Source organism: Notolabrus celidotus, chromosome 9 (genome assembly GCF_009762535.1).
Source record: "Notolabrus celidotus isolate fNotCel1 chromosome 9, fNotCel1.pri, whole genome shotgun sequence".
Taxonomy (NCBI): Eukaryota; Metazoa; Chordata; class Actinopteri; order Labriformes; family Labridae; genus Notolabrus; species Notolabrus celidotus.
The window spans coordinates 8334981-8362278 of NC_048280.1; the positions used below are offsets into that span (position 1 = coordinate 8334981).

The window sequence follows — 27298 nt, forward strand, 5'->3', positions numbered from 1 at the left end:
TATTTACCATTTACCATTTATCCAGTATGTTGCACAATAAAGATTAAATTCTATTGAGGATCTAGATGGTGATTGTTCAATGGCAGTAAATCTCTATTTATGCATAAATGTGTACATTAAGAGGCAAAAAGAACCCAAAAAACACAACAATGTTTGTGATTAAAGCCTTGAGTCAATTAAAGACCCGGCCATGCTGATATTATACCTTAAGTAATGACTATTTGTATCGTTTTCTCCCTCATTGTCGCCTTGTTGTTGTCATTTCAACACCTGTTTAGGTCATGCTAAGGAGAGGGTTGCTGAAGCTGGTACAGAGGTGCAGTTGCCATGGTTACCGGCGGTTTAACATACACCTGCAGACAGATTTAGAACTGAGGTTTTAGCTGTCGACCAGAACTGAGCGAGGTGATCTATTATAAGGTTTTAAGGACACTTGCCAGCCAGTCAGAAGCAGGTACATACTGTGAGGATGTTAGAGTCTGTAGATGTTGAGGATTGTGTGTCTGCAGCTGTGTGTGTGTTTAGATGCTTTACTGGTCAGAGTCATGTGGTAATGAGGCAGGATCTCTTCTATTTTCTTGTTTTTTTGTTTTGTTTACATGCAACAGGAATTCTGCTGTCCGTGTTGCCTCTTGACCAGGTGTTGAGTTACTCTGCGAGAACCGACTCGTCATATTTTTGGCGTGGAGAACCCGAGCTGCCTGTGTAACATGTGAGAAACAGTATGGGAGCTGTAGTGTGTGAGGAAGAGTTGGCAAGCTTCCCGTTGTAGGTTAACAGATTGAAAACTACAACTCCCATTTGCCCTTGAAAGTGCCGCAGAGACAGGGAACGAGAGTGTGAGAGTGAGGCCCTCCCACTTTCTATCAGTCAGTCCTTCAGGCATTTCTCTCTGACGGTAATCTTGAAGCACACGTTGGGTCGTTTTGCACTTGTTGGATCAGTGGCTCAGCTCATACGTGGGACTCCTGACCTTGCTGCACAGAGGTGAGAATCAGTCTGCTTCTCCACTGGCTGTGTTTTACTGTTATTGGAGTGAGATGTGAAGGGCAGAGTGATGCGAACTGCATGAAGATGCCTTAGTTTAGCATGATATACAGTGCAGTAGAGCCAGTGTGTTGACTGTATCTGTTTCAAGCTAATGGATGCTGAGGGCGCCTCTGTTTGCCTTAGCTTTTAAACTGCTAAAGCTCTTAGCAGCTAGATAGCAGCTTTATAGCTCATTAAAGTGTTGTCAAACAGCCACCAAATGGACAGTGAGCCCACAGCAGAGGAGTTGGTTTGGCTGCTACATACAGTATCCCTCATAAACAGAGGGATTATATCCTGAGTGATTTATTTCACCTCTGTGCAAACTTTTCAGTTTAAAAGCAGGAAATAAAACATTCCCTCTCATAGTCAATATGAGATACAGATCGATTTGCTCTTATCAGATCAATCCATGCTTTATGTGTCTTCAAATTCTCTCTGGTATCATAAGGAAGTTGAAATAAACTGAGTATATGATCAAATCTGTTTTCCAAATTATGTCATGAATTTGACTGATAAGTGAATCCTTATGGAAATAACTTAAAGTTCATCCCAGGTGACTCTCAGATACAACTTAATCGCTTACTTTCTTGGCAATTTATTGATTTCTTTCCAATTTTTAGGGAAAAAAGATCAAACTTGAAAACTTACAGCTTCTTAATGAGAATATTTAAGGTAATATTTTACTTGTTGTATTTATATCTTTGGGTTGTGGACAAAACAAGACATTTAAGGATACCGCCAATACACCAATCAGAGTTATTCACCATCTTTTGGCATTCTGCGGACGTGTCCAAGTAAATAATCAACAGATAAACAATGAAACCAACACATAGTTGTGGCCCTGCTCTGGTGAAAGATTATTATATTGATATTATTTTCCCAGCATTCAAAGTTGTAACTTACCTCTGTGGTGGTGTTGGTAGAGCAGTGCAGATGATATTTACTGTGGACATTTATCTTTGGTCAAGATTCCACTAAAAGCTCTTTGACTGTAGTGGAGTCCCACAGCTGATGATTTTATTGGCTCCTGGGGACCGCAGTAATCGACTGCACTGTGTTTTTGAAATGCCAAAAGGTTCTTGTTGAAGCACTGAGATGGTACGGGTCCTCTCTTGTGACCCAGCTGCTTCCTGGGTTTAATGGACACTCCATTAGTCCATTTCAAATGGCGTTAATGTGATGACGATGTTCGTTGTGTGAGAAACTTTTCAGCTATTCCTGAATGCCAAGTTATGACCTGATAGTGACACGGATACCCTCCGAATTTAATTCTCGACAAACAGAACAACTTTAGCGTTAACAAGCTGAAATGAGTTATCACTTAAATATTTCTCCCTCCATCTGCTCTGACTGAATTGATATTTTTCAGTGTGCTTTGCGTCGGCGGTTCCTAAATGGCATGAGATGATATTTGCACTTGAATAAGCTATTAGTGGTTGTGGCCTTGACATAATTACTATTCCTCTATCAGGACTGGGTGCTTACTGATAAAAATGTCAAGCATTTTCTGGAGAACATTGCACAGAGGAAGTCTCTCTTGTCTGTTCCTTTTTGTGTTGCTTATTTAACGATTTCTACATAAGATAAATGAGGACTTTATCTTTGTGTTGCATTTACTAGACCTTATCCACAGCGGAGGTTTGACTTGTGACCGCAGCTAAGGCATTAAAGTAACAAATAACATTGATAATGGCTCTTTTCATGGGGGAAACCATCTGGCGTAGACTTCATGAACTGAAGCACATAAAGAAAAGACGACCATAATGAATGTTATTCGCTATACCAAGTTAAACTGCCCACTGTGATAAAAGTCTACTGGATGAATGCACACAGCGGGCCTCTGGCTCTGCCGAGAAGCCCACATTGTGCTGTGTTACCTGTTGCTGTCTGTATACATGCTGGATCTTATTTGCATTTTATTGGTGAATGTGTCTTTGAAAAGCCGATCGAACCACTCTTCTGTTCTGAGGCTTCTCTCATTGGTGTCATGGCCTCAGAGTACACTCTTCAACATGCTCTAAAAACAAACAGTGGTGTAACCTCTGACCCCTTGCCCATCAGAGCTGTCCTTTTGTCAGTCATTGCAATCAATACCTGGGTTTGTCTGTTTGTCAGTTCCTTCAGTGTTCTCACAGTGGTCATCTCAAAATGTCAACCTATATGAGGCTGACCAAGAGGGTGTGTCCACTGATCCCCTGTGGTTTGCATTAAGTGTCCCATCTGTTCGTTAGTCAGCTGAAGCGCTCCTGTTGATTATCTCAATGTGTATTTTTTTTCATGCATGTGCGCTGTGAATTAAAAAGCCCAGAGGGACCTTCTGTATGACCTTTGGAGTTTTACAGTGTCTGTGTTTCTATTTTATGAGGAGTGCTAAGATGAAACCTTGGTGGGATGGGCCATGACTGTGTGCAGTAAGAAGCCGCTCCTCAAACACTGGATCTGACACAACTTTTTGAGACATTCAGACCAGTACCAGAATTCAAAAGCAGTGTCAGATCCAATCTTTGACATTCTTTCTGCACAAGCTGTGTTCAGATTCTCCCTCAAGGTTGCATTCTGTCTCAAGATGCAAGCGAATGCAAATAAATTGCATTAACATCCTGAGTGGCTTCCTTTCTTTGCTCTTTCCCTTCTTCTTTCCCTTTCCTGTTTTTCCAACTCCACTCTCTCCTAATCTTTGCCTATCTGTGTCCATGTGTGCTGCGTCCAGGTACCAAGAGGAGTACAGTATGGACTCAACCAATGCCCAGTAAGTCTCTGGTAGCATCATGCTTGCATGGCATGGATTGTGTCTGCAATGGAAACTGTACACAGGACTGAAAAAGTTTTGCAAGCATTGAATCCCGAATGTATGATTCACTCTGGGTTGTGCACAGACTGGATGTGGTTAGGATGCCTTGAGCGTGTCTGGAGGTTATATTACCACTCACATTACTGATACCTGTTAGGAAGGCGATGAATGTTGAGGTAATGGTGCAGAATGCAGAGAAGAAAACATCCATTTGTGGCTTCCTTTTCAACATTTGTCCTGGCAAAGACACAAAATGAACCCTGATTTGCTGAGCTGAACACAGATTTGTCACATTCGACCACACCAGAAGAAAATGGTGAAAAGGCTGCCTGTTTGTTCTTATCGGCTTATCCTATTATTCGCCCTTGACTGACTGTTTGCAATTGTCTTCACTCTGTCAGCATTGTCAATGTGTGAGATCAGGGCTTGAAGACTTAATCTTATGATCAGAGATGAACGGCTCTGAAATTGTCATGTTTCATGGTAAACTGGGTGCTATCACACTGATGTGTCAGTTTGTTCTGTTCTTACTGTGTCTGCATGCTGCTGAGTCACTGGTCATAATAATGTGTATAATGCTGTTTCGGCTGGTGTAACATATTTGGAGGCAATCCAGGTTTAAATTGCCTTGTGGGTCTTCTGCAGCAGCCAGCTGTCGAGGAGTGGTGATAAAAAGTGTGAAGTCTGTAGAGGTCAAATCTGTGATTCATAGTAAACATTTCATGGTTTGGAATGTGTTGAAATGATTTGCTCTTCCTGTCCCCTTCTGAAATGTTTCACCAAACTTAATGACTATGTGCTTCACTTTGTTGGTGTCCTACACTGCAGCAAATAGGATTGTATTGCTTGATTTGTAAAGGCACCGCAAAACCTCATTAATCATTGTAACAGACTGATTTTGCTGTTGGTACCAAATATTTGTATATTTATGACTTACACATTGATCAATGACTGAGTTAGGCTGCCCATTAATGATTTTGGTTTGCTTGTTGTACAACTGTGCTGGTGCAATGAATCTTCATTCTTCATTTGTGCAAAACGGAGAAAAAATGAATTAAAACAAGACAGAAATAGAGCTCTACATACAAAATGCACAGATGGGACAAACAACAACAACTCACCTAACATTGAAATCACAAGTTTGATATTTGGACTTTTTTCCAGAGGATATTGATTTGGGTTTATGTTTTGGGGTGAAGTCAGCTGTAAATACTGATTGTGTGATGAGCAAGTGTGTGAACAACAGACAACAACAAGGTCAACTGTGATTGGCTGAGTCTCCTATTGATGAAGCAAACTTTGAGACGTGGTGCGTCTATACCGTGCCTGTTGGAGGGAAAAAACAGCAACATTATATGCACCAATATATGCACTAAATTAACACCATAATATGCACCAAAATCAGCACTAGTCAATGCACCAAAATCAGCAACATTATATGCACCAATATAAGTATATGCACCACAATATGCACCGACATATGTACCATTATCAGCACCAAATCAGCCCCTTTATATGCACCATATATGCACCAATAAATGCACCAGTATATGCACCATTAAATACACCAATATATGCACCAAAATATTTACCATTTTATGCACCAATATATGCACCAAAATATTTACCATTTTATGCACCAATATATGCACTAAATCACTAACTTTATATGCATCAATATATGCACCAAATCAGGACCATTATTATGCACCAATATATGCGTCAAAATTTAGGATCATTATATTCACAAAATCAACACCATTATATGAAGATAAGTGTTGAAATGCTAAATATTAACATTAGCTTTGTATGACCAAAAGATAGTAACATGTCAAATTATGATTTAAAGATTCCTGTGTTTATCAGGGAAGGACAAGTATACTTCTAGTTGTAGATCGTCGGTCCTTCTCTGTGTCACTACCTCATTCTTTTCCTATTTTTTTTTACTAGGACTTGATCCCTCTTCATGGCCTGAAGTGAAATACCTTGATATTTACAACACTGTTTTGATCAAATCATCAGGTATCAAAGCACAAAAAACAGGCCTTAAACACCTGAGCTTTAACCTTTTATACTGCACTTTGTAGAAATAACTCAAGGCTAGGGTCTCAAAGATTTTAAAAGCTCAGTTTTCTGTTCGGATTCTTAAAAAAAACAGTTCTGTTTTTTAACACGCGTGCATCCCCACCAGCTAAAAGCTCTGAGTGGTTTCTCTACCATTTGCCCGTTGATGAAAATGAGGAGGCTGCATCTATATGCAATATAAAGTAAATGGAGAACAATGAGTCGTGAGCACACATAATTGCACTTCATCTCCATGGTATAAACAAAGCTCTTGAATCTGTAATGTATCTGTAATGACACATTTACCATCTGACTGCCCCCAGGATGTGCTCTAAAACGACTCCATGATCCTCACTGCTTTTTCAAAATGATACAGTCTCTGTTCTTGTTTCACTGAGTCAATGCTTGTTGGTAGTTCTTCCTGGTCGAAGCTGACCTGCTGCCGAGGTCTCACAACTCATCTATGGTGAGAAGCAGCCTAAGTGTCGTGGTTATTGGGGATGTTCCTGTGTTGGAAATGGATCGTGATCCATGGGGACACGCTAAGTGGAGAGCTATCAGCACATGTTGACATGCAAGGGCTCCCTGCAACCCTATTATGACTTCAGCTGTGATCATTTAAGTTAAAACTCAGCCTTACAGAATATATTACATATAGAGTCCTGCATGATGCAAGTCTTTGCACACTCTGACTCCCACAAACACACATTGGATTCCTCTTTATTTGACTGCATCAGGATTTTAACTCTATCTTGATACATTAACGTTGTGACACATATTCAGTGATCAGTTTCTCTTTGGTTTCACACAAATCTAGAGCACACAACCACAGGACGTAACATTTTGGCATACATTATGGTTGCAGAATGAAAGGTCTAAGCTGTTGGGTAATATCACAGGAAGTGCCATGGTTTCAGTGTTAAATGAGATCGTTCATGACTTAGTGTAAAGAAACCACAAGCTGCACATCTGAACAGAGACGGGTGCTTGAGGTGGAGTGCGTGCAGGTTTCTGTTGGTATGGAGGAACACGATACAGAGACATGGTAGGTAGCAGCTTTCATAACAATTGGTAGCAGTTATGCATTAAACGTGACGAGTGGTGATATACCTTAGAGCACCACTCAAAGGTGGAGGGTTTTTTCTGTAACTCTATGTGTAAAGAATGTTGCCTTATTATGTGCATGACCTTGATTTATGATACTGATATCCTGCTGTATGTATAACAAATTGTCCAGTGATAGCATCATTAAGCTGCATTGTCTCAGGTGTGTGTGCACAGAGCCTGGTGTGATATGACTCTCTCTTAATGTGGGGTTGTGTGAGGAGAATAGTCTCATTTCTCAGGAGTTCATGGAAAAGTCAGTTGAGCAGTTTCAAAGATTACACGTATCAAATGAAAGTCTTCTCTTTGTTTTATAGAGTGGCCATTTTTATTCACACAGCTTCCATTTAAAAAATTGTTTTTCTCAAAGCATCAAAAAGACAAAACAACTGCACTTTTTTCCTTGATAGCTGTCATAACAGAGAACTGTGCATAAGATGTGCTCATTTCCAAGTTGATGTCCCCCATTTGGTTTGTGGACGACAGTTATGGCAACTGCCAAAATTGTGAACCCTGGGTGTCATGTTTTTACTTCTTTTCTTTTGGAAGGAATCATATTTGGACGACAGACTGTCTTTACATCCTGTTATTTTGATGACGTCTTGATAAAAGTGATGAAGACAACACTGATTAAAAAAAGTTCACTAAGAACAAAGGGAGTCAGCCCCTGCTGGACATGAGAATGGATCCAGGTTTAAGGCCTTTTGAAATCAAGTTCAACATCCATTTATATTGAATCTATCTCTTAACTTTTCTTTTATAGTTTTGAGTGACATAACACAGCCATGCCGTATTTTTATTCAATATTTTGATGAATATATTTAGCTTTGTGTTGCGTACATACCAGAAACGCAACAACATTTTTCACATCTTACCAGAAAATACGTCCCCTTCACTTCCTTTCCTCAAAGTGAGCTCCTATTATTCCTGATACCATAAAAACTACACAAAGTTCAGGAGCTGCAGAGATATAATCAATGTGTCAGATACATTACAGATGAATGAAGCTCCGCTGGTCCATACATCAAACCTTACATCAACAGAAGATCTGCACGCTGATTGGCTATTCCTGCGTGATACATTTGCTGGAGTTCAGATTTTTTAACTCTCGCAAATTATTTGTGTGTTTAATTAGCTTCATTTGCGAAAATGAATTTGCATCATTCACACAAATGCACGCCATTCCCTCGAATAATTCACATAATTCTCTGAATTTGCGCCGCTGAATTCCGATCATTTGGGCCCCCAGACCAGAACTCGTCTCTATTAGTGTCTTTACATTGACTACATGTGTTTCATTACATGACTTTAATCGCGATTGGTGTGAACGCCCCATAAGAGACTGGAAAATATACCTGAGGTATCAAAGGAAGGAGTAACACACATTATGACACAGGTTTAAGGCCTTTTGAAATCCAAGTTCAATGTCCATTTATATTTAATCTATCTTTTAACTATTCTTTTCATAACTTTGAGTGACATTAAAAACCATGCCTTACTTTTATTTAGTATTTTTAATTAAAATATTTAGCCTTAGAGGCTGGAAAATATACCTGGGACATCAAGGAAGGAAGAACACAGCCTGTAATTAGGGATGCATGAAATAAGTTTCTTCAATCCACTTATTAACAAGCCTACAAATCCGTACATACTGGCTGTATGCAACCTACTGTCGGCTGTAACAAGCTGACGTGTACGATGTGGTCTCTACACACCTGCACAGTCTGATCAACAACAACATCAGTGACATACATTTTACCACAGGTAATATAGACTTCTAATGTTAGTCTGGTGAGTATGAGTTTGACGGCCCAGTGGTCGGATGAAGAGGTCAACATGAAAAAGATCATCATGCACAGGAGTGCTCTGGTTCACATTGAAAAGACAGCGTCAGAACTGTTCCTTTTTTGCATGTTAATAAATGGTGATTTAGATATAAAATATTAATTAATTTCCTCAATAAATCGTAGCTCTTCTTATCTTTAGATGTGCATAAATTACAAATATTCAAATAAAGAGTGCAATGCCAAATTTAAATCCATAATCTTCTTTGCTTCTGCCATCAGGAGCAGGTCATCATCGATTAGTGGTTCATCAAAAAAATCCATACCATGCATCCCTAATAGTGATCTTACAGTACCTTGTGAGACAGCTGGATATAGACACTCAGTGCTTATTTTAACATCAGAGGGTGCTGTCTGCCCTTGACTTATCCAGTTTGACATCATTACGTCTCTTTGACTGAAGCTGAACAGAGTTGCACAGACATGGATGGAGCAGATTAAGGTCATGCAGTTGAGGATAAATTGCAGGTGGGTTTCTAGAACTGGTGTTTTTTGGTACTGACAAGGTGATTTATTGGTCAGTACCAAAAGTACAGATAAGCTAACGGACAAGCACTGCTCCTGTCAGTATTTAACAATAATGTCCTCTTATTAATGTGGTTTTCATTCAATCATGTCATTCTAACATACCTGGCATCAACTTTCAGTGATGATAAAAGAGCAGAGTGTATCACTACATCCTTACTCGGCGATAAATCTTTGATTTGTTCAGGATGTCAGCATTAGATTGTTAATGAAACAGTCAAATGATCTCTCTGTGCTATTTTCCACAAACAGTTTGGCATTCAGAGATGAATCGCTGCTGTCATCATTGGCTCTAGCTGTATATCCTGCACAGAAGGGAGTAGTGAATTTCACAGCCATCATTCATCATTGATGTGATTACATCTAGTTCCCGTTAAATTGTCTCTTAATGCTCTTGTTTGTCTGATAATTTGATCGTCCCTGTTCTTTTTCTCTTTGACAAATTGCTGCATGTTAAAGATCAAGCCCATGTCCTGGAGCATCTCAGCTGTCAGCTGATGCTGCCTCATGATTTGTGGCCTTCTTTCTCAAGAAAATGGCCTCATGGGCTTTCTGATGTTTCCCTCTTAGGTGCATTTTTTTTTATTTTTTGGCTCAGTCTAATGTCCCTTTTCTCAGACAGAGTAAATTTAACTTCAGCTGCCACTTTTCTGCACTGAACTATTTATACGTTAATGCTCAGGAAGCTTGGTGTTTCTTTTATAGAAGAGACTTAGAAAGGCTAAAGCTAACAGCAGATTAGAGACAAAACCCTTTGTGACTTTTTTGAAATGACATGAACCAATCAGACTGTCTTGTAATTTAAAGCACTGTTTGTTTGGCCTCAATACTCTTGGTACTATTGTGAAACAGCCTCCAGTAGAAACACAGATTCTTCCCTAAATGTGCAAGGATGGCAAAATGTAGGGATGTAAGGATGGCCTCGTCTTTTGAGAAAACTCAATAAAATGTTTGAGAAAGCAGAAATACAGACTCCTGGATTGAAAGAGGTTATACAAGCTGCAGAAAAAAACGGCAACCTCTGAAATTTAAAGTTTTTTTTTGGCTTGGACAACTTGGGCTTTTGTCTCTGTGGTGTCTGAATAAACAAGGAATATTTATTTATTTATTATTAGCTTTTCTTAAGGCAAACTTCCCTGTTAACCATCTATTCATCAGCTTTTCTTTGTATCTTATGGAATCTTCATGTCAGTAAACAGGAGATTTAATTTATTTTTTGTATCAACAGTAAGCTGAACATTAAAGTAGTGATGCACAATACATATCAGGATTATTTTATTATTCTTTATTATTCTGATAATACAATTTCATCAAATTTATAAAAAAATATTGATATTATATCCTTTTTAACAAGCCTACAAATTCCAACACAGTAAGTGGCTCAATGCTTTTAACCATTACACACGATGAAGAAGAACAAGTGCAGCCGCCTAAAGCCGACGAAAGAGTAAACATGGCGTCCCCTGTGTGGATGTTTGTCACTGTGTCATAGGGTTGGGTATCACCGCGATACGATATTATCACGATATTTTGCCCACGATAACGATACTATCACGATACTGCGATTCTGCGATGATTGATAAATTGCAAGAAATATCATCCACGATACGCCACGATATCTGTGTCACTGAAGAAATTCAGAATGTATTGAATGCACTGAATCCATTTCCCAGGAATTATACAACATTGTCAATCAATTTCCCATGAACAACAGCCAAGTAAAACAAAGTATCTACTGTATATATGGTCTAAATCTCACACCATATGTGCAGTAGATACTTTGTATCTATCAGAGGCCCTCAATAGGCACCCCTGGGCCGCATCCGGCTCGCATGCCGCCTATTTGTGGCCCCCGAACTGTTATTCCTTCACTATATGTTTTGGTCGGGTCAGCACATGTATACCGCGACTTGTCTCCATGCCAACGATATGCAGACAGCATGTTACTGGGTCTCTTAGAGTTCACTGCTGCGAGTGCAAATTTTAACTTCAACTTTCACTTTTGTTTTTGAAGCAGTTCTCAAATTGGCACTTAGCGACGTGAACCGTCCTCTCCTCCACGGTGAGCTCTGTGAACTCTTTATCAAGTGTGGTTCCATTGTCAGTATAGTAAAAGCCGAAGTGGGCCCAGACTTCAGATTTGAAATTCGACGGTGCATCTTTCAGGTGTTTTTCTCTGCTGCTAATCCTCCGCCTAGCACCATTTTCTTTTTCTTGTTCTTTTTATTTCCTTTCAAAGAGTAATCTACCGCAGCACCCACTCTTACTCATGCTAAGCGCCATCATGTGGAGGCTTGAAGTAGTGACTCTGTAAATCAAAATTGTAGCAGGCTTTTGTGAGAGAATCTGTTTAGAACGGCTGTATGTTTATTGTTTGAATATTGATATTTGGCGTCAGTGTATCGATAACTTATGGCAAGACGAAATATCGGGATATATTGTAGTATCGATATTTTAGCACACCCCTACTGTGTCAGAGGAGAATTACATGATTGCAATTAACAGAACATGTGCTTCATGTAAAAAAAAGTCCTCAAGTTTTAACACAACCAATCTGATGAGTCATAGTACGAAGAAGTAGTGACGAAACTGCAGTTAGAGTCAGCACCAAAATACAAAGAGTGTTGTAGTTCTGAATTGAGAGCTGTAGAAAGTGTACCAAAGATGTATTATAACCTTTATTTAAACTTGAAAATCATTGAGGGGTGGTCCTAATTTACATTGATATCAAGCAGGAAAAGAAACAATTAAAACAGGTCCTGCAATACAATATACAAATACAAGATATAAAACAATCCGCTAGAACAGGTGCAAACAGAGTTAGTGTGATTCTCCATCAAGGATTTCAAAACACCAATCAGTAACAATGTTTTTTTATTTTTTAAGTGCTTTGAAAAGAGTTCCAAGTGAATGGAGCGTAATAACTAAAAGCCGATCTCCTAAGCTCAGTGTAAGATGACCCAAAGTTAAAGCTATTAAAGACAACACCACTGAATTCACACCTGAAGCCCCACCTTGTTGAAAACCAAGGATTTCAGCATGTACAACAGTATCCTGAGGTGCAGACGTATCCCTACCTGCCCTGTATGACGGGATCTCTACACAAATGCACAGTCTGAATATAGTCCTGTACGAATGATTAGTCTGAAGGGCTAACTTTTTTTTTCTAACTTTTAATCGATAGGACAGCTGAAGAGAAACAGGAAATGTGGGGAGTAGAGAGCGGGGGAGGACAAGGTCGAGGCTGGAATCGAACCTGCGACCTCTGCGACGAGGTTTAACTTAAAGATGAAAAGTAATGACTGCATGTATAGAAGTGCTCCAGTTTGCAGTAGAAAAATAACAAATTACAGTTAAAGAGTCAGAGCTGTTATTTTTTGTGTTGCAACATTAGTGATTTCAGTTGGTATCAATAAGTATGACACATGTGCATCTTTGCTCGTTAAGTCATAACTGTTTTTATCCTCAGGTGTGCAAAAATGACACATTATCAAATAAAAACATGTTGAAACAAATGATAGTATTAGCTGTGTGGGCCATCAGGGGCAGGTTGTTATTGGTTAGTATCAGATAAATCCATATCATGCATCCCAACACTAAAGTAAGAAGCACTCAGTGTTATAACTGGACATCGATGTCAGAGCGCCCTTATCATCCACAGTTTCAAGGCTAATATGTGAGAAACTCTGCTGCAGGCTGCTCAAGCTTATGTGCACATACAGAATAACTAGGACCCTCTTCACCACTCCTACACATATACAGCAACCTATAGAGCGTATGGAAGCCTCAGAGGACCAAAAATGACCGGCATATGCTCTTTAATGTTGATTTTTTTCAGTCCACAGTCCGATCACCTCCACTAAATGGATTATCCCCCTCCTGCTGTGAGAACAGAAACTGTAACACCTCCCTCTTTAGGCTCCTACAGTCAGTGTCCCTTTAACTTCTCAGCTTCTTTTTTCTCATGTCTGGACTGAAGCCCATTCAACGATTTTTTTTGCAGAGCAATGAGTCTACTGTTGGAGTATCTCCCTCACGGGCAGTTTTAGATGCAGCTTGCTGGAACAGAAGCAGAGGATAAAAAAGATGCCAGCACCTTTTGAATATTCACACACAAGTGTAGTATTTTTAGACTCCCAGCAGCTTTTATACTGGGCATTAGTTGGAGGTGGAGGTGGTGGTGCATGGGAAAATGTTCTATTTTCAGGCTTTTTGCTGTGTCACGGGGAGAGCAGAGTGAACCTGAGATCTGAAAATGAAATAATGAAATAAAAATGTATTCAGGCTGCAGAGGGGGGAAGACTGTTGTCACACAGTTTAAAAGGCAGGATGAAAACATAATGCCTGTGTTCTGATTCTATAGCCTGGGGCCTTGATCTTATCACAACAACGATACAGCGCGTTCAGCAGTTTAACTCGAGACTCCTGATTGGTCAGAGATCAGCTGGGATGATATTCCCCATGTTTGTTGCTATGCCAACACTTGTGATGAGTCTTTTATGATCATTGCTTAATGTGTGTGTTGTTGCTGCTGTATGAACACTGGATTATGCCCTCTACAAAACCTGATACTGCAAGACACTGCAATGAATGATTGCTGCTTTGATCCTGCAGGGGCGTCAGTGTATCATCTCTGGATTGATGTTTGTTGTAACTCCCTCCCTGATCAATTTGCAATTTGCATTTCAACTACAGTCCATCACAGCCTGACCCTGCTACATCTTGATAAATATTCCCTTTGGCCCATAACATCTGGAAGGTGATTTTTTTTTCCAACTAGAATCAACTCTGGTGTTTGAAAAGCTCTTTTCTATCAGATGGATTATCCCAACTCGTATTTACAGACTCAGTCTTCATCTCTCTTAAGCTGAACTCTAATGTGTTCTCTATCATCATGAACTTGTCACTGACTCTCTGTTATACGTTATTAGGGTCTGCTGTATACACAAAAGTCTCTACATACCATGCTCACATGTTAGTTGGGGACATAACATACCGCTGCATCTACTGTGACCATGTGCGAACATTCCCAGCTCATGCCTCGCTGATCATCTTTGAACTCTCGGGGCTCTTTCGAGGGTTGACAGATGACCAGCCTGCTGTAGACGCTGTCAGGCTCGTTGGATAATCAAACAGCTTGGGGGTATAATAGCTAGTTTGGTGGAGGTGTTGGTTTTCAAATGACTGAGATGCTGAGGAAAATATGGTAAGTGCTGAGAAGGGATTGCAGGGGGTCTGTATGTACTGTATGAAGTTATTGAGGAGGAGAGAATGCTATATCTGACCATAGTCAGAGTTAGCTTTGGGATGTTAATGTGCAACAGCTGGCAGAGAATTTAATCTTTGCATAGTATGATACAGTCAGTGTTTACTCATCATGTGAGTGTAAATAGAATGATGTTATATTTTTGGTGGAAGTTAAGCTCTCACTGCAAAATAAAGCAATAAGGACTCAACTTTAGCTTACAGTAATTTCTTGGCTTTGCACTCGTAAACAACTTACAATGTGGTACACACTCACACTTACACACTTGTGGTTTTTTTTTAAGTTATGTTTTTGAGCATTTTCCTTTATTGTAGGGCTGGGCGATAATTCTATAACTATAATTATGGTGATATCATTTTTCTCAATATAAATATAACAAATGTTTGATACAATTTCGATATTAATAAACCTGTAATTACACACACACAACCACTGGAAAGGGAGGGGGCGCTTATGTGACTTAAACACGAGTTGCCACCCAACATTAGACAGAAAAGGAAGACGACATTGAACAGCCAATCATGTTGCAGGGTGAAAGGTGGGCGGGCTTCAAGACGTTTGGAGCGGAATGTAAACACAGCTGAACAAGCGACAGTGACACTGAAAAAAACGCAAAATCTACCAAAGCAGAATCGTTTGTCTGCCTTTAAATTTAAATGAAATAATGATTCAATTTTATTATTATAATGGACGATATCGATATCTAACTTATTGGATAGGATAGCTGGAGAGAGACAGGAAATTTGGGGAGTAGCGAGTGGAGGAAGACATGTAGTGAATGGTAGAGGCTGGGAGTCGAACCTGCAACTACTGAAATGAGGGCTGTGGCCTCTGTATGTGGGGCACACGCTTAGACAGCTGGGCCAACAGCACCTAATGATTGTGGTTGTCTGAACTGAACTAAAGTGAGTGATACATCCTATTGATTCTGTTTGAATAGTGATTTATCAAACTAAAGTGAAAGTTTCTAATATTTTGAGATAATGTATTTTTACATTTTTCAAGCTGTGGGCTATAATTATCAAAACAGATAGATAGACAGACAGACAGACAGACAGACAGACAGACAGACAGACAGACAGATAGATAGATAGATAGATAGATAGATAGATAGATAGATAGATAGATAGATAGATAGATAGATAGATAGATAGATAGATAGATAGATAGATAGATAGATAGACCTTTATTGTCTTTAGCAAGTAAAATTCTTGCCACAGTCTGTAAAAGCATGCATACATGGACAACATAAATACCCACCCAACCTCACAACCATTGGTGCGCATAACCACACACATCTCACATAAACCCACACATGTACACACAGAACACATATACACACAGGACAAATTACTGGGGATGAAAATTGAACTGAAATTGACACCAGTATCACATCAATACCAAAAACCTTGCTATGAACCTACAGGGAAATAAAGAAAGACTTTTTCTAAAAACAGTATATTACAATGGGGATTTATGATGGATTATTCTTTTGATGGCTTCAATTTAACAAAAAATCTATCTGATCCAAATAAAAAAGTATTCTACATCCATGCTGTATTTCTGTACGGCTCTGCTTCTTTGGCTCAGCAGTGATTTGAGCTGGATGCTGAGTTGCTGACATAAGCATGCTAGATTAAAGTCTGTTGTACAAAGGCTTGAAATAGAGTCCCATGAAAGAGAAGATTCAGACTAACAAATCAACAGACTGTGAATAGAAATAAACAAAGTGGATCAATTTGAATAGAAATATCAGCTACTCTGGATGCTGGTGGCCTAGCGGTCTGAGCTGTAGTCCTCATCGTGGAGGTTAGTGGTTCAACTCCCGGCCGGTACTACCATTTGCTGCATTTCTTACCCCGCTCTCTGCCTCCCATGTTTCCTGTCTCGATTCAGCTGTCCTATCAATAAAAAGTGAAAATGCCCCCAAAATTACATATATTTATATAAAAAATAAAATACATATCTTTTTTGAGGAGAATGGTTACACTCTGCCTCAAAGTTGCCAAACTTACTTTTTCTTAAGTAGAAAAAAGGTTTCCAGAGGGTTCTTATGGATGGTTCAGAGGTGTTAAAGTCACCAAAGTTAGTGAGAGAGTTACAAAGTAGGCCACAGCTCTTTCATTGCATGTCCTACAGCCATACTGCTGAATATAGCAAAAATGCAAGGCGAAGGAAAACACCTTAAACTGACTTTCTAAAGAGACCGTGTGGTTCCTTCATGAAGAAGGGTTGTATAAGGTACTTGTCAATAGTAAGTGTATTACCCACAGGGGATCTTAGTCAGCTCGTCCCCTTTGTTGGGGAGTCAAATGGAGAACCAGCATAGATGCTAGGACATCAACCGCTGCAGATACCGTCAATTTTACCACGTCATTTTGCTAACAGTAAAAAGTCTGATGCAAACATTCATCTAAGTGTACGCTATATTTAGGATTTCTTTAGCGTCGTCAGAAAGCCTGTTTGTTTTAGCAACACATGTTTTCCTCTGCCTGCAGTGCTTTGATCAGCTGTTTGGGTTTGCAGGCTTTGAAAGAGACAAAACCACCAACCACATTTCCTCTTATAAATCTGAGCCAACACTTACACAATAAGACAATAGGAATTCTAACACAGTTTGTTTTGGAGTCATATTTCAGGTTTAGCTGTACTCACATTTCCTGTTAAGTGTAATTGCAGGCACCTGCTCACCAGCTGGGCAAACATGCAGCTTGTGTACCTGTTGTCTCCATCTCCTCTGACAGCTGCGTCAATCTAGACCGTCAAAACTACGCGCGGTATTGATCGCCTGATTTGCCGCCATTAATCTCTATGACGGTTCTCCTCTCCCTCTCTTGTGATAGATCAATCAGTACAATAGCTTTCACATATAGCTGTGTGTGTGAGTGTGTGATTGGTGCCTGAAGAGAAGAGCATGCATTGTGTGTGGGTGTGTGTGTGTGTGTGTGTGTGTGTGTGTGTGTGTGTGTGTGTGTGTGTGTGTGTGTGTGTGTGTGTGTGTGTGTGTGTGTGTAGCTGCAGCTAATTCCTTCCACTGGAAACAACACAACATTCAGACACGTGAGGGAACATTTCCTGCCTTGGAAGCTGTCTCCATGGCGATACAGCCATAAGAAGGGGAAGTGAGGGGGGATAGCAGAAAGATGGTGCATATTGATGTCGTGTTCTCCCACCTACACTCTCCATGTACGTTCCTCCGGCCGAACGCGGCTGCTGTAATTGCCCTTCTGCTCTCGTATCCTCTGTCTCTTTCCCTCTAGTCATCTTGTCAGACAAGGTAGAAGCTCCTAGCGTCCCCCCTGGAACCGCACAGCTATTATTACATCCCCTCCATGCTCATTAGTGACAACAAGCTCTCCACATTACACAAAACGTTAATAGGCCTGTCTCATCTAAAATACCTACAGTGGCAACATCCTGCGTAAGTGATCCTTCGGTCAAACCCTTTAAGTCCATTACTTCTGCTCAAACCTTTAATGGCTTCAGATTAGTCATGAAACGCATCATAAGTGAGAAAACATGGCTGTATGTTTTGACATGCTGTTGTTTTTAACAGGAGGTGATGAATTATTAAAACACACTTTGTATCAGCACTCGATACAAACAAGGCTGTCTGTACATGATCTCATTTATTCATGCGAGATAAATAGTCCAAACCAAAGTGACCGAGATCGTCCCACAAATTGTAAACAATGATCCAGAGTGTGTGGTTTGGTTCTAAATGTGTATCAATCAATCAATCTCAATCTATCTTTATTTGTATAGCGCCAAATCTCAACAAACGTCACCTCAAGACGCTTTTTACAAACATAGCAGGTCTAGACAGTACTCTATGTTAAATTATTAACCGGGACCCAACACCAAGACAGGATAAGACTCAGTCTGATCCAAGCGGCAACCTCTGGCCGAGAGAATTGAAGCCAATTGTTAGCCTAAGCCTAAGTGTTAAAAACTGAAGTTCATCAAGTTTTTGCTTGAGACTGGTTTCTGGAAACACCGGAAACCACATACAAACTAATTTAAAAAATACAATCTTTACAGCCGAAATAAACATGTTTACAGCCTGGTACAAAAAAGGAATGTAAGATTACAAGTTTCCCATTACAGCTGACTTGATTCACAGGCAGGAACACTGTAGCTGTTGCCAAAAGCACGCCTCTTTACATCACACTAGCTTGACAACAGTTAGGTTGACTTCAGCATTTCCAATATGGCTCCCGCCGACGATTGGCCACAAAACAGCGCTTCAGAAACAGATGGGTGACGTCACGGATACTACGTCCATTATTTATACAGTCTGTGGTCTTATCTCATCTTAATCCACCATGAGCATTGCACCTCGCAGTAGTTAGCTAGTTACAACAGCAAGGAAAACGTCCTTTTAACAGGGAGAAACCTGGAGCAGAACCAGACTCATGTTAGACAGCCATCTGCCGCAACCAAGTTAGGGTTGTAAGGAAGGATAGAGGGAGATGAAATTAGAGAAAGAGATGATAGTAGTGAGTTGGATAGTGGTAGATGTAGCAGCTAGAGTCTTGCATGTTCACAGCAGCAACTCGAAGGGAACCTACAAGACAAGGGAGCTCAGGGAGTTGGGGGTGGAAAGAGGGACAGAGAATAAAAGAGAGAGGGAGCAGTGACAGTGATGAGACGAGTTGTAGTAGTAGTATTAGCTGTTGCCGCTTGAGTCCAGCACGTCCGTATTAGATGGAGTCTGGAACGTCCACAGCAGCAGGTTGTCTACGGCAGCTTAGAGGAACCTATGAGACAAGGGAGCTCAGGGACTCTAGAAAGGTCTATGGTTAGTAACTTTAATGGGACAAGAAGACTTAAAGTAAGTGATGGGGGTGAGGAAATGTAAATGATGAAACATGCTCACCTGAATGCGTATTACAGCGTCATATATAAAACATGAAATGATTAAAACACTGTGGGTGCCTGTTTCACACACAAATTCATCGATTAAGATTCATGTCTGTGTAGAGCATTAAAACCTGTCCCTCAGCTTAAACTCAGTACGTGTCATGTCTCTTCAGAATGAATATTGCTTCAGAGCATGTGCACCATTAGAAAAATGTCAGTGTATGAAAAATGTGTCTGTATTTATTAAACGACATGCATTATTTAATTCATACCGGTTTGAGCTTGCTTGCACGTGCACCTAATTGTTGCACTGGAAGATGAAACCGTGCACGTAAACTGACTTTAAACGGACAGTTGTAGAATGAGTCCTGCCTACACTTGCATTGCTTTCTCTCACACTACATGTGCATAAAAAATGTATGCTTTGAAGCTTTTTTTCACTGTGAGTCCTCACCAAACACGATTGTAGCAAAGACACAATTAACGTTACCACAAGGCAGCTGTTTCTAAAGCACATTTCAGAGAGGCAATTCAAATTGAAATCACTTTCTGTGGGCACAGAAGCATATTAATGACATTTGATGTCAATGAGTGTTCATAACAGGGAAAAATGAAGGCTCCTGTGAGGAGATTTTAGCTGGTTATGAAACATACTGAAATGAACAGTGATGTCCCTTTATAGCACACAAAAACAAATGAGACCACCAGGAACAACAAAGACTCTCTGTATCGTTTATCGTAAACAGACTTCTTTTTCTTTTTCCCCAGCAAAGATTCATGATGGGTGATAGGTTTGACTGTTGAAGGACAGCAGAAGGAGATTTTTGTCAGAAAAAAAACCAATTTACAACACAAACAAGATCAGCAGTGAGGGTAAATCAATCAATCAATCAATCAATCAATCAATCAATCAATCTTTATTTGTATAGCGCCAAATCACAACAAACGGTATCTCAAGATGCTTTTACATAGGAGGTCTAGACCACTCTATATCAATATATATCTAATCTATCAGAATATATATCTAAAAAAAAAGAAATGTTCATCAAAGATGACAGCTTGGCCATAATCCTCCTGTCAGCCACCACCTCCACAGGGTCCAGGACTGAGCTGGCCTTCTTCACCAGTGTGTTCAGTCTTGCTCTCCTGTATCCTGTCCGCCCACAGCAGGTGAAATCCTCCCAATGTGGCGTTCGTGTCCAGTGTTAGCTCTGTTAGCATGATGCTACTCTGCCAGTGTTCCCTCTGGTGCTGGGTTAGCTCTTCCACCTTATCGTAAATAGATCTTACATTCCCCATAACGGTGGGTGGAAGGACAGGTCGATGTCGTCTTTTCATAGCTTGCACCTCAATACCAGCACGTCATCCTTGCGTCCTTCTCAGCTCGCAGGGAACATCGAGCCTAGTATCGTTTAGCATCAACATGCTGAGGGCAGCTAACAGCTGATCTTGTATGTAAACAATGTTACCATGAATACACGCAGGATCTCCGGACACAAATAGGAACAAAAATAGCAAAAACACCACTGCAAACGTAGCCAGTTTGGTGTCTATGGCTATCAAAAAAGTCATTAAAAGACATGGCAGGCTCCAAATACAAAGATAACTAAACAGATATGAAAAAAGGTTTGAAAAAAAGAACAACGAAGAGAGAGCTGCTGTAACAAGCAGCCACTCGAGCGGCGCTAAGCAACGGAAAGGTAAAGATAACACTTTGTCCACAGGGGGCGCCAAAATCAACACAAATGGAAAGCTCACACTCTGCATGGCTCTAATGTTCCAGACAATCTATTCCACCAGGTTACGTCACTAACCTGGTGAAATAAATAGTCTGGAACATTGGAGCCTTGCAGTGTGTGAGCTGTATTTTTCTTTGTTTCGCTCAGTGAAGCTCTTACTCGACTCAGCACTGGCTTTCTTAGATTTGGATGTGCGTGTTATTCAACTTTTTTAGCAAACATAAAGTTCCTCAAAGATACTTTAAAGAATAATTGTTCTATCGTCATAAGTAAAAGCAGGTTAGTGCAGTTCATAGTTGTAAGCTGCTGCACATGCAAGTAAGGAAAAGGCACAGGGGGGAAACTGTCTTTTGCAAAGATTGGAGGTTTTGGTCTGCTGTATTAAAACTGTAACCTCGTGTTCACACCAAACGCGAATAAAATCATTTGCGCGAATAAATTACATGTAAAGTCAATGTAAAGACGCGAATAGACACAAGTAGTTGACTGGCTGGTAGCGTGAATCATGCGAATCTGTTGTGCCGCAATAGCCAATCAGCTTGCAGATCACCTGGTAACGTGTGGTGTGACGTACGGACCAACGGAGATTTATTCATCTGGAATACATGGGACACTTTGATTCTATCTCTGTACGGCTTCCCCAAACTTTGTGACACTACCTGCTTTTTATGGGATCAGGAATAAACACGAGCTCATTGTGAGTAAAGTGGGTTAGGAGGTGGGATTATGTGGCGAGTTGTGAAAAACTTTGTCTGTCACTTGATTCCAGCTATGGGTTGTGACATAAGAGTGTCTTGTAACAAGGAATAGTTTTTGCATTGGCTTCATGCAAGCTAAAGAGGGCTATCATGCAGCAAAAATGAGTGTCTTTGTCAAACTCTGCTGTGGGCCAGATTATTCATCTTGTTTTTGGTTTTTATTAAGTTATGTTTTTGGGGACTGCAGCCTCCGTACATTGTGTGCACTCAGACTGCTAGGCCAACGGCGCCCCATTAATCTTGTTTTAAACTCTGCAAGAATCATTGATTATTGGACCAGAGAATATATTTTAGAGGTCTGCTTAAGTATTTTGTATTAAAAGAAAAGTCTTACAATCTTCTGTCTCTGTTGGGAAAAAATCCTTAAATAAATCAGAATTCTGACTTTTTGACTCTTTGGGATTTCCCCAACCTTGACATTGCACTCCAGATGTACTGTTAAACCCTAAAAAAGGCTCACAGGCACGTCTTGGAAAACCTGCAATAGTAGGAATAAAATTGCATATCTGTTTGGGATTATAAACTGTGGATTGGTTTTGCAGAAAGTGTAATGGGCAGTATTACACATGAACAGGGGGATAGACTCATATCAACTGCCTGTACTTTTATCTGTGCAACACAGTATACTATATGTGTGTTTTTGTCTTCTTGAGAAACAATGACATAGATCTGTGCTACATAGAAGTAGTCTCATAGTCTCTGGTTTATTCATTGGATGAATTGTTGACAATAAGGAAGAAAAAGCATGCCCAGGTGATGGCAAAGATCTAAGTGCTGTAATATTTTACAATAAGAGGTTCTTGCTTCTTTTTGTTCATTTTGAAAATTGTGTTTTGCCTTGAAAGTTTCATATTTCACCCATTTATGCATGTACTTCCTGTGTCTGTAGTAGCATTGTTTTTGCACACATGTTGAGAAATGGCAATGAGACCCAGCTGTAGTACAAATCTGAATGCATGAATATGTTTACCTGGACAACAAAAGCTTTAACCTGCTGTGTTTACTTTTGCTGATGCTGATCTGACTTTTTAAAGCTCCATGAAAAGACTCAAACTGTTGGGTCAGTTCTTCGTGTTCGTATATTTGACAGGAGGTGCCGTGTGCATGCTCACTCAGTTAAACTGGCACTGACACTTCTCGCTGTTCCCCACAGGGTGCAGGTGGAGTTCTACGTGAACGAAAACACCTTCAAGGAGAGGCTGAAGCTTTTCTTCATCAAAAACCAAAGGTCAAGTAAGTACAGCCGCTAGGTAACACCACATCGCTCTCCTCTGGTCCCATCATGCTCAGCGGCCTGCTGCTGCTAGACGTGCTCAGATCTAAATGAACATATAAAAGCGTAATGTAGGAAATTGCAGGCAGTGATGACGCATATCCAATTTCTGTCTCTGTTGGGGTTTCGTTATTACATTAGAAGGCTCATTGTGAGACACTGTTTGTGGATGATCCAGCAAGGACTGGAGAGAATGGCTCATTAGCTGAGAAACAAGGCAGGGCTGCAGTGCTCTCCTCAACAGGGAGATAAGATGAGCAACTCTGCAAAAGGAGACTGTGGTGCATTGTGTGTGGAAGCCATTAATTTTCAACCAGCCTTAAAACGTGCACCATGGGAAAGAACCCTGTGTCTCTGGTAGAGGAATATGTCTGTGATATATTCTCAACACACACAGGCACGCATCTGCGTTCCTTCCCTCAACTTATCACCGTCACTGAGCCTCCACAGTCTCAGGCATGAAAACAACAGGGTCTAATGAAAATGTCACACTTGGCTCTGGGGGTCTCCTGTTCTGTACCGTCACTTCACTCTTTATTCCTCCAGTTTCAAACCCTTTTAACATCGATGCCAGCTCCATCTGATAAGGTCCTGTCACCAGTGATTAGATGGCATCAAAGGCTGATTGGAGATGGGTAATACAACCAGCACCACCCTCTGGCGAGCCGGCATGTCTGCAGCCAAGTTTCTGCTCTGCATATTTCACTGTGTGCTTATTATCAGCCTGCACATTCTCAAACAGGCAAACCTTAATCCTCAAACTTGTGTATCCTTTTGGGGTATTTCTGTGCAATCCCCCCACTTATCTATGTTTTGGATTTGTGGTGCTGCGTCATGTCAGGCACCCCTAAAAAGTGCAGCTGTTGTTTTGTGTTAATCTTACAGGATTTGAAAGTTACGCGTCAGAAGAAATCTGATGTGACAAGTTGCCAGAGCAGCATGGAACTGCATCAGTCACGCTTCAGGGCTTTAACAGATAAAGTCTCTCTAGGCCTTCAACAAAAGGCATTTTATGTACCTTAACAAACAGTGTTCGAACAATCAGAGATCTATCTGTCATCAGCCGTCGTCAACAGGAAGGTTTTATTTCCTTTAACCTTTTCTCAGACGACATCAAACAAGGTCTGTTAGAGACATTTAATGAAGTGACAGAGAAGAACAAATGTAGTTTATGGATACAAAAGTAGCAACATATCATCTTTGGGAGTGTTAAAAGATGTGAGATGAGCTCCTAAACGTAGCTTCAGAGACCTAATCTCAAACTTCAGACCTCAACCTTCAGATTATCATCTCTTCACTGAGACCAAAGAGAGTTTTTGAGTCAAGTGATAAATGCTTTTTGGTCCACAGGCCTGAGAATCCGCCTGTTCAACTTCTCGCTGAAGATTCTCACCTGTGTCCTCTACATCGTGAGAGTCAGCCTGGACAACCCAGAGGACTTGAACCCCAACCCGTGGTGAGAGCCACGAGAACACATTCTTGAGATTGTCCATTGTCTCATGAGTTTAGATTATGGCAACATCTACAATGTTAAGAAAAGATACTGTGACATCTTTGCCTTCATCTTTCCCTAGAAGTATCTTGGAACAGAGTTATTTTACTTGTTTTGATTATTTGTTTGCTTATGTGTAAAAGACGCAGCGCCAAGTTGTTCCTCTGTGCAGTCATGTGGAAGTTAGATTTGCTTTCGCTGATGGAAATGTTTCCCACTGGGTGTGTTTCATCAAACACAAACATACTCACCCTGCTTTTGTGTTATTTTTTCTCCTCAGTGCATTTTGTCGGACGAACATTTGTACAAATGCAACAGACTCAGACAGAATCAACTGGTAAGTTTCAGTCTGATTTAGTCTTTTCCACATTTGCTGTGTTGATTTTCTGTGTGACATGCAGACTCAGTGAAGTGAGAGGAAACTTTCTCCCTGTTTTTGACAGGGACTTGATTTTCTGTGTTAACAGACGGGTCCCTGTATGGGCAATCCAGGTGAGAGTATATATATCAAACCCCACTGCAGGATTCACCCTGTTTATTGGATAAAAGCATTGCAGAGCAGATTTGTTCCTCTGTGTATAGGTGCAGCAGCTAGAGGAGATGAGTTTGCAGTTGCTGGGTTCACTAATATCCCTCTCCCCTCTGCTCCAGGTGTCAGTGGCCTTAATCAGTTTTTTGGAGACCATGCTGATCACATATCTCAGCTACAAGGTAAGGAACCAGTCCACGGTGCATGGAGTCTCTCTTTAATCTGCACTGATGTCGAACATCTGCCTGATCAAAGGCCAGCACGGTCCGTTTGTTCTCTCTTGTGAGTCGGCAGCTTGCAGTGCCAAGGCGCCCATCAGAAATCAGTGCCAAGACTTTAGCCACCAATTTTAGAGTCAGACATCAAACACTCTGTGAGAGAAACAAGTGCAACAGATTTGAAGGGCTGGAAGGTTTGCTTTTTCTTTTTGTCACCTATGAAAGTCATCAAAGGATGCACCTAATTCCTGCACTGTTAGGGTTTAGTATTCATGTAGTAAGTCAAAAAATAGCATAATGTATTTGTTCTGAGGTGGTTAAATGCTGTCACAGCCGCATGCATGCAAGAAGTAGTAGGTCAGTTAAAAACCTGTATCCTTTGTCATTTAAAAAATACAATGCGCAGCATCATTTCCTCAGATGTCATTCTGCAACAAAGTAAAGAAGAAAATTGTTTTTATTTATCATTCAATCTTTATTTATATAATGCCAAATCCCAACAAACGTTATCTTAAGATGCAAATCACAGATAGGACTCAGTCTGATCTCATCTTAATCCACCATCAGCAGAGCACTTTGCAGCATTTAGCAAGTTACAGTGGCAAGGACAAACTTCCTTTCACAGGCAGAAACCTCGAGCAGAACCAGACTCATGTTAGATAGCCATCTGCCTCGACCGAGTTGGGTCTAAAATCAAAAATGTAGCTACAATTTTTGTTTCTATTTTCACAACAACGGATAAAATCATCAATTTTACATAATAATTTTTTTTTTTTTTTTTTTTTGTAAGGCATCTCACGCCCCCACCCGATCAGTGTCTCGCGACCCCCACCTCTGAAACCACTGAGTTAGATAACCAGTAAGCGATAATGTATGGTGAGCGGGTGTTACAGCGTATTTGAACCCTAACAGGACGAGCAGTACTGAAGGGGTTTCTCTGCTACAGCCTTATGACCCACTCACTATACATTACCCACGCTTATTAATAAATCAATAATTTTGCACCAAATATTGGTTTCCAGATATATTTTCAACTGCTTTTGTTTATGTTAAATATTGTCCCTTACACTCACATGTTAAGCTGCTTCCAAACTAACATGTAACTCTGTAGCCATCTTGAATTAAAGTGAGTGTTTCCTTTGATGGTGAAGTAAAACAAGGTGAACAGGACAACAGGAATCACCTGATCGAGTTTTTCTGAGAATTTCTCCCTCTTTTACCAAACGTCATATTAACTCTGCTATCAAGAAATAACAGACCTTTGCTATGCATATTTGCTATGCAATGTCCAATCAGAAACCAGTACTTCACACAGCCGTATATTCAACACTTTTTAGACACCTCAAAGTTTAATTTCATTCACAAATACATTTTATGATGCAGTGCCGGTTTTTAAATTACTTGACACACAGGTGTTAGTTTACTGGCTAAGAAACAAGTTCTCACTTCAGCTCTACAATAAAAACATCACCATAAATTCCCTTTGGGGGATTTAGGGAACATGGGGACTAGAAATCACCCGTCATGTTGACACCACCCACAGCTTTGGAGGATCAAGTTGACATTCTTACCACAGCCAAAGCACTGCCAGTCTCAAAGGAGGCTTGTCTTCGCTGTGAAATATTACCTTAAGCTCTGCTGCTCTGGGACTTTTAGTGTCTCTTTCACAGTTTGCTGCATCGATTTCAGCCCCCCCCGCTGTGATCCTCTAAAAGTTTGCTTTGAGTTTTATTATTTGCGGTTTATTGTTGATCCTTCTTACCTCGTTAATTTTCTTCTATCTTTTCTAAATTGGTATCC

The 27298-nt window shown here is 40.4% G+C and overlaps 1 protein-coding gene across 2 annotated transcripts in view; it reads left to right on the top strand.

The window, feature by feature from the left end:
- Positions 1–27298, top strand: part of si:dkey-21e5.1 (potassium channel subfamily T member 1) — a 108093-nt gene that overhangs the window by 41667 nt on the left and 39128 nt on the right. For both annotated transcript variants that reach the window (XM_034691929.1, XM_034691930.1), the window contains 5 exons: positions 23140–23219; positions 24610–24715; positions 25032–25088; positions 25195–25243; positions 25403–25462. In XM_034691929.1, the coding sequence (XP_034547820.1) occupies positions 23140–23219; positions 24610–24715; positions 25032–25088; positions 25195–25243; positions 25403–25462 (352 nt within the window). The remainder of the gene's footprint in view (positions 1–23139; positions 23220–24609; positions 24716–25031; positions 25089–25194; positions 25244–25402; positions 25463–27298) is intronic.